An 8,055-nucleotide genomic window follows, 5' to 3' on the forward strand; every position below is an offset into this window, starting at 1 on the left:
TGGCATAACAAAAATTCTGATTCCCATCTACATGACCTCCACGTTCCGAGCATTTACTGGATGAAAATCCTTTGTTTTTCTCATTCTTGTATTTCTTTGTTTTGCTATCTACAGAACACGACACCTGGATAACTTTAAGATCAACGATCAATGTTAGGTGAGAATTATTATATTTGGTGCGTTGATCTTAAAATTACCCACGTGTCGTGTTCTACAAAATAAGAAAAACAGAAATAAAAAAAAACAGAGAATTTTTTCCCGCATTTACTCGTCTTTCCAGAGTTATTGCTTCACAGCAGGAAACCTCATAGATGACTCAATCTCTCACAGCGTGCCACGTCTTTCCATAGCCACCAAAGACACAGGCCCTCCGCCCTCCACGTTACGAAGCTTCGTCACATTAAGGTCACGAAGCTCGTCATCTTCTCCCAACCCCACGCGTCGAATACAAACGCATTCTGGTACAAATTAGAATATAATTACTCGGAAATGCTAACGTACGCATGATGAATGGGAATGTTCTCATATGGTCGGCGTTTCAGCCGTAATTTCTCCGTGACGTTTGCTCGTCAAAGGACACGGACAGTGAGTCAACATTTCCTTCACGAGGCTGACGTTTTCCGTTACCGTTAGTTTTCAGACAGGCTTCCGTTCCAGGTCACTTCCTTGACCTTTCGTTTTTTATTCTCATTTATAAAAATCGTAGTTGGTTGGCTTTAGTTTATTCGGAAACCTTGTCTGCGTTATCTACTAATCTCTGCTTCGTTGCTTCGATTTGAGCTGAAACAGAGAAACTACTTGGACGAACGAAGAAGAACTGAAAGAGAAACCAGTGGAGATAGAACCTAGCGGAGGTGAGGATTCCATTCTTTTTCTGAATCTTTTCTTCGAATTAACTTAAACTGTGTTTTCTTTATCACTTCTGTTTGAGATTTCTTCGATTTGATTATGTTTTCGGGGTTGAATTTTGTTGTGTTCGCGACATGGTTGAAGCTTGTTGATGATATGTTGTTGTTATTGTCTCCAATCTCCATATAGTTGTATGCTCCTAGTATGGTGGCTCTGTTTCATTTATGAGTTTCAGGGTTTCGCTTCCTATGGTTTCAGATTAGGATTATGGGTGGAATGGGGAGGTGGGCGTGGGTGTTTTGGAGCAGTAATGCCACCAAAGGTAGGGTTTTCAACATAGGAGAAAGCAGAACAGTTTTTGGATTAATCCTTTTGGAGGTTTCAGTAAGACACTTGTGGGTATTTTTGTCAGTTTAACTCTCTAGTAGTTTGATGCGCCTATGAATTTGGTAGTTAGTTCTGTTAAGTATGAACGAAAGAGGCTTTCCCCTTTTTTTTTTTTTTTTGGGTGGGGTGGTGGTGTGGGGGGTTGTAGGGGTGGAATAAATTTGAGTGGTTCTGTTCGTTGCAGTAACCTAGTTATCTTTACCAACTTACGGACTTATTGCCATTCCTTATTTATTTAGAAATAATTATGCTTTAAATTAAGCTCTTACTGTCATAAACTAATACTTGGAAATTATTGAAAGCCAAACCCTTCTCTATTTGGAAATTTGTTGAAGCTTTTTTGTGTACTGCTTCAATTTAAGCTTTATCATCAAGAAATCTTTGAAATTCATCAGAAAGCTAGTACTAAATTGAAGGGAGGAAATGATGTTCCTGAAGGAGGGGTATTAGATGATGGTGATATGACAGATATTATGTTTGTTTTCAATGCCGCATAAGGTGAATGCTTCTGTGTATATCAATGTTGGCTTGGATTCCTTTCTTCCTTTGTAGTTGTTAAAGCAGGCCATCTGACATGATTAAAATTGCATTTTTTCTATTCATCTTTGATCTTCCAAAAGTTTTTCATTTCTTTTATGTTGTAATTGTTTTTTCCAATCACCATAGCTTTTGGCCTTGGAATTCAATTTTTTTACTTGTCCTCCCGGCGTTTCGAAATATTCCATGATATTGTACTTCTTCATCAGGCCAAGTATGAATTTTCATTGTTATGGCATGGTAAAATTTCTTGCAATATTTATTTGCGCAGGATCAAATAAGTAACCTCTTCAATAAAGCTTATTGATTGTGCTGTTTTTTATTGTAAAGAAGCAAATTACCTTTTTTAAGAGTGGCAAATAACAATTTCCCCTTACATGTTTTATGTTTAGCTTGAATTCGACCCTAATCCAATATTGTTGTTGATACATGTTATGAAGGGTCAGAATAGCCTCAGCCAAGGTTTTTCTTACTCATTTTGTCTTCGTGATTGTGACTGCACAGAAGCACCTTAAATGAGTTTATTCTAATGTTGCTACCGCACGGCAAAATTACCAGATTTGGTTTTATTATGAATTTTGCATCCATCGTCTCAGTGATGCTTCCCTGAATGGTGTAGCAGTTCTTTTATTTTCAAGACTGATAATAATACATGGGCTGTACTCTTCCTCAATGAGCTTGTACCCTTTTCAACAAGAGTTATCTTACAAAACTGTTTGATTCGTTGCAATTTTATTTCTCTCCAGATGATGGATGATTTGTTGAGTTATAAGGAAATAAAGAGTTTGTACAAGCTGTGTTCCTGTTCTGTTCTAAAATTTTGAGGATTGCCAAAATTTATGAAACTCTCTTCCCATGTTGCTGCAGTTCAAAATCCTATTTGAGAGGAAGCTCAGTCTTATCAGATCATAAAGTTGGTTTTGATTCTTCACCAACACAAGCTTATCAGATTCAAATATAAACCTTCAATACGCTGATAATTATTACCACAAGCTATCAACAGATGCAAGCCCCATAGCATGGATTCGCACCAACATTTCAGATATGGTAGTACGGGTGCGGAAATTTCATACGATTTTTCTCACATCACTTCCTCTCCAATCTCTGAGTGGGCTGTTGGACCTCTGAAATTTAAATCAGACAGCTCACCTAATACGCCTCTTCCCACTCACTTTGACTCTGATACCTTTACTTCACTGAGCAACAGCCAGGAGCAGTATAGCTCCACAGAGAATCTCTCAGGAGTCGGTCCTTCTTGTAATTCTTCACTTGAATCCAACAGTTCTATTCACTGGGTTAGCCACTCACCTGTCAGTCTTCAAGACAATCCTGAACCCTGTTCCGGTGGGAGTTCGCTGTCAGGGAATGCAAGTTGTGGTCAGAGCATGAAACACGTACTTATGGAACTAGAGACTGCTCTGATGGGTCCTGATGGTGATGAAGATGAAGCAACAACATCAAATGCTGCTGCTGAGGGAAATAAGCAGCCACAGATCTCGAGCCAAAGGTCAAGGTCCTCGAGCCAGGAACCCCATCAGGAGTCGAATGTCATTCAAGCTCAGCAGTGTTTTGTTTCCAAGAACCGAAAATCAAGTAATGTGGTTCATGCGGAGAAGTGTCATAGAGCGACTGAGGTGCCCCCTCAGGAGATCAGATGGAGTGATCTGAAACAATTGCTGATTGAGTGTGCAAGGGCCCTTTCTGAAAACAGGATAGATGATTTCAATAAATTGGTTCAAGAGGCTAGTACTGCTGTTTCTGTCAGTGGAGAACCAATCCAGCGTCTAGGTGCTTATATGGTGGAAGGGCTGATTGCAAGGAAGGTGGCCTCAGGGACTAAAATCTACCATGCTCTAAGGTGTAGAGAACCAGAAAGCCAGGAGTTGCTCTCTTACATGCAGATCCTGTATGAAATCTGCCCATACCTCAAGTTTGGTTACATGGCTGCCAATGGAGCAATTGCTGAAGCATTCAGAAACGAGGACTGGGTACACATAATAGATTTTCAGATCGCACAGGGGACCCAGTGGATGACCCTGATACAAGCACTGGCAGCAAGGCCAGGTGGTCCCCCACATGTTCGGATCACTGGAATTGATGATCCGGTCTCTCAGTATGCCCGTGGTGGTGGTTTGGAGGCTGTTGGTAGGAGGCTAGCTGCAATATCTGAGAAGTTTAATATCCCTGTTGAGTTCCATGCTGTGCCAGTGTTTGCACCAGATCTCAAATGGGATATGCTGGAGGTGAGGCCTGGTGAGGCTTTGGCTGTGAACTTTACTCTGCAACTCCACCACACCCCAGATGAGAGTGTTGATGTGAACAATCCAAGAGATGAACTTCTGAGGATGTTGAGGTCACTTTCACCCAAAGTTTTCACGCTTGTTGAGCAGGAGTCAAACACGAACACAACGCCCTTCCTCGCAAGGTTCACGGAGGCCCTGGATTTTTACTCAGCAATGTTCGAGTCAATTGATGTTGCTCTCCCAAGGGACAGCAAAGAGCGAATCAATGTGGAGCAGCACTGCTTGGCCAGGGACATAGTGAATGTTATTGCCTGCGAGGGAAAGGAGAGAGTGGAGCGGCATGAGCTGCTGGGGAAGTGGAAATCTAGATTGACAATGGCTGGTTTTCGTCCATTTCCGCTGAGCTCTTATGTCAACTCTGTGATTCGGGGTCTATTGAAGTGCTACTCGGAGCATTATATGCTGGAGGAGAAGGATGGGGCCATGCTATTGGGTTGGAAGGATAGGCACTTGATTTCAGCTTCAGCTTGGCATTAGAGGAAAATAATAGATGAGCCCCGTAGATTTATTTGTATAATGATCAGTGACATCTTTCACCCACAGATATCTGTATTTGTATAATGATCATACACCTTTCACCCTTGGTCTTTCTGTTTAGTTTTCGGTTAAAAGCTTACATTTGTAGGAATCTGAGATGCAGGCACTTGTTTTCTTCCTTCTTTGTGGAATATATGTTTCTTCTTTTACTTTTTATATGTTTTAACTTAGATTGAGCACTTACATCCATTTTTATATGTAATTTTTGACTTATTGTACATCTCTCCATTAATAATATCTTCAGTATTGTGCATAAGTTCTGGGTTAGATGATCTTGTTTTGGATTGACATTGAACAGGACACAAAGGACTAGTGAGCTCCAAAACAAGCTTAAAAGGCCTTTCTTAAATACCTGGAGAAACAGGACACTGGGTTTGAAAGAAGCTTTGGCAGAGTCCGCATCGCTGTTGATGTTTAGTGTATGAACTGGGGACTTGAAAAGAGGTCAATATGCACGTTTTGAGGTGCCGAGGATATTATCATCATCAGGTTAGGATTCATGAGCAGATATGGTTAAAACTTGGGCCCTAATTATGTCGAGTTTGAATTGATATGCAACGGCAACGGCAACGGCGACATGTTTTAAAGTGCTTTGCTGCGACTTTTAGGCTTGACCTGCAATTTTTGTCAAATGGATACGGCCGCAATTTGTCCTTTGGGGATATTCAGTTCTCATCAGCGTTGACTTTGGAGGAGGAATTCAATACACAGAATTGGGATCTGGATTTGTTTCAGTCGATTTCAATCTGTAATCGATCAAGAACCAGCTGGAATCAGTGAGATTTTTCTGCCCTAACCCTAGAAATGACATATGAATCGATTCAAATTGGGATTGGTCTTGGCCGATTCCAATCCAAATTTATTTTATGTGATGACAATTGGCTTTCATGCCATGGCATCACCCGCCTCCGATTTGATGCAAGTTAGGTCTTTTCTGCCCTCCATCGTTAAAGTTGAGCTAGGTAGTTCCAGATAGAGTTCTGTGGAAACAATTTCTATGTTCAGAAATGGGAGTTCTGGCTGGATTCTTGGTCTAATCACTAGGTGCATGTTTGGGTAGGGTTCGTGCCTTGTTCAAGCTGTTGGTGCATGACCAACTTAGAGACAAGTACTTGACATGCCAAGGTGCCTTTCTTCAATTACAGAACTTAGAGCTATCTAATCTAACTCTCAACAGAACTTCGTCTGCAACTCTTAGTTGCATGTAGTCATCTATCTAATTTGTTACCATATATGACTTAGATGCCTATGGAACAAGGACTCAATTTGGGTTCGACAGATTCATTACCCTGAAAGAATTCGAAGATCCTAATAAAGGTAAGGGATTCTTGGTGGACGACACTTGTGTGTGTGGAGCTGAAGTCTTTTGTTACAATCCCATATCAGTGTATGGGGGCTGATCCCACATTGATTCCCATAGAAAATCGATGTGGGTTGATATGGTCTTGAATCCCCTCACCTTGTAAGCCGATTTATGAACCTGGAAGATTAGAGAAATTCTCTGAAGTGGCTGAGGAATTCCAATAGTCTGAAATGTTCTCTGCTGGGTTGGCCTTATGCTCTTTTACGCTGACCATTTTTTTTCCTGGGTTTCTGTATGAGCTGAACAAAGAACAATGTAATTGAAGTGCAATCCAGTGATTGAGTTTTGAACTCAAAAAGCAGCAATTTAGGGGAGGGAGACCTTATCTAAGTTGCAACTTAGACCTGTGATTAAGATCATTTTGACTAAGCTTTCTTCTTTTGTGAGTGTAAGTATTAATCTCATACTACCTATATTGGACTATTTTTGTGCACATACCCTGCTTCTGTGAGGCAATACCAGAGAGATAATAAACCCTGGCACCACCCACGTCCAACCCTCACGGGCTCAACCTACCTTCTTCTTCTTCTTCTTCTTCCTTTTTTTTTTTTTTTTTTGCTGAATATATTATATCCAAAAATATATGGGGAAAAAGGTTTCTTTTAGGGAGTGTGACCCCTATGCTCCGACACGGCTGCAAAATGATTCCCTCATGGAATAGAAATGACATTTCTTGGGTGTTTCCTTGTGCGTTCTCATTGGCCATCTCATAGGTGCAAAAAAAATATTTTCACACAGGAAACACTTCACCAAATATATATTACATATTCTTATTGAACAAAAGTTTTTTAGTTCCCCAACCAGGCAGCTGACACTGGGAGATGAATAAATACCTGCCTCCTATTTAACAAATTGTAAATAACACTTTTCCTTTTGCTTCTCTCTTTCTTATTTTACCCCTAAAATTGTATGTTTTGAAGTACAGCCGTTCTCATTTATATACATAGAATCAGATGGGACCGGGGTCAGCCAAGGCTTCAGCCCAACCCAGACTCTATGTAGAAATCTCAACCCTATCCCAGCACATGGGCTGAAAAGCTTAGCCCAGGCCCTATGGGGCTCAGGGCGGGCTTGGGCGGGCTCGAGCTCGCCAGACCAAACTCCCTAGACAATCTCTTTAAAAAAAAAATTAATTAGAATTCTAAAATTCGAAATTCAGATCATATATCAAAATCTGATCATGTTAGTTAATCTTTCTTTAGGAACTAAATTTTGTGAAAGGAAAGCAGCAGCTAAGCAATAGGCATGAAGCCTAAACATACCATAGCATAATACACTAAAACAAATCCAGCCTCTTATAATCGTTTGACAGTTAGCTATCAAACTAATAGTGATCATCCTGATTTTTTATAAATCTCTAGGGATAGCTTATCCATTTATAAGCCCTAAGCCTTAAACACAAATGTCATGTTATGTGGTCCCTAATTCATCTAAAAAGCCTGTGGTGTATTCTAAATTTTTTGAAAGTTTTGTTTTTGCTTACAAAATTGAAAAACAAAATGGATCAAGTTTTCATTCACCTATGATAAAGGAGGAATTTCTTAATTGTAGGTCTTGGTACTGTCAAATTGTTAAAAGGGAGGATAATATCAACTTCGACAATAGAGGATGGAAGTGTAAAGGAGACTAATCCAACATTGAGTCAGTTCATCAATCAAGAAGTGTGAAGGAATACTTTGGCCAAATGAAAATGTTGGTCCATTTAGATGGGTAATGCAATTCATACACTCCAATTCTTGCTACATGGCATACCTACTTTTTACTGAAATTTGGTCCCTATCACATGGAAGATATAGTCAGTACCCTAGCCGTTGTCATGTGGAGAGGAGTGTGGTCCTTGCGCCCAAACACATGGGAAGCGGAATGAGCAGTCCACCCCTTACTGAATGAAAAATGACTACTATGTGGATGTTTCTTCGTTCACACTCTTATTGGCCCTTACGCATGTATAGGAACCGCACTATCTCACAGAAAACACTTCCCCGCTCAATTTATATGGAGAACCACACTACTTCCTTGTTCAAAAATTCAGACAAAGGAGAGGCATATTGAGCAAAAGGTGAACGTAGGCTTGGATGT

At 40.4% G+C, this 8,055-nt stretch overlaps 1 protein-coding gene across 1 annotated transcript; it reads left to right on the plus strand.

Annotated features, from left to right (window-relative positions):
- Positions 1–715: 715 nt before the first annotated feature.
- LOC122091859 (chitin-inducible gibberellin-responsive protein 1-like) lies at positions 716–4,769 on the plus strand. The gene is made up of 2 exons (XM_042662047.1): positions 716–854; positions 2,641–4,769. The coding sequence occupies exon 2, from the start codon at positions 2,793–2,795 to the stop codon at positions 4,551–4,553; it is 1,761 nt and encodes a 586-aa protein (XP_042517981.1). The 5' UTR covers positions 716–854; positions 2,641–2,792; the 3' UTR covers positions 4,554–4,769.
- The last annotated feature ends 3,286 nt before the right edge of the window (positions 4,770–8,055 follow it).

The sequence above is a fragment of the Macadamia integrifolia genome, chromosome 10, assembly GCF_013358625.1.
Source record: "Macadamia integrifolia cultivar HAES 741 chromosome 10, SCU_Mint_v3, whole genome shotgun sequence".
Taxonomy (NCBI): Eukaryota; Viridiplantae; Streptophyta; class Magnoliopsida; order Proteales; family Proteaceae; genus Macadamia; species Macadamia integrifolia.

Excerpts from the sequence above, each read along its gene's own strand:
- LOC122091859 (XM_042662047.1), top strand. The coding sequence starts at position 2,793 with ATGGATTCGCACCAACATTTCAGATATGGTAGTACGGGTGCGGAAATT.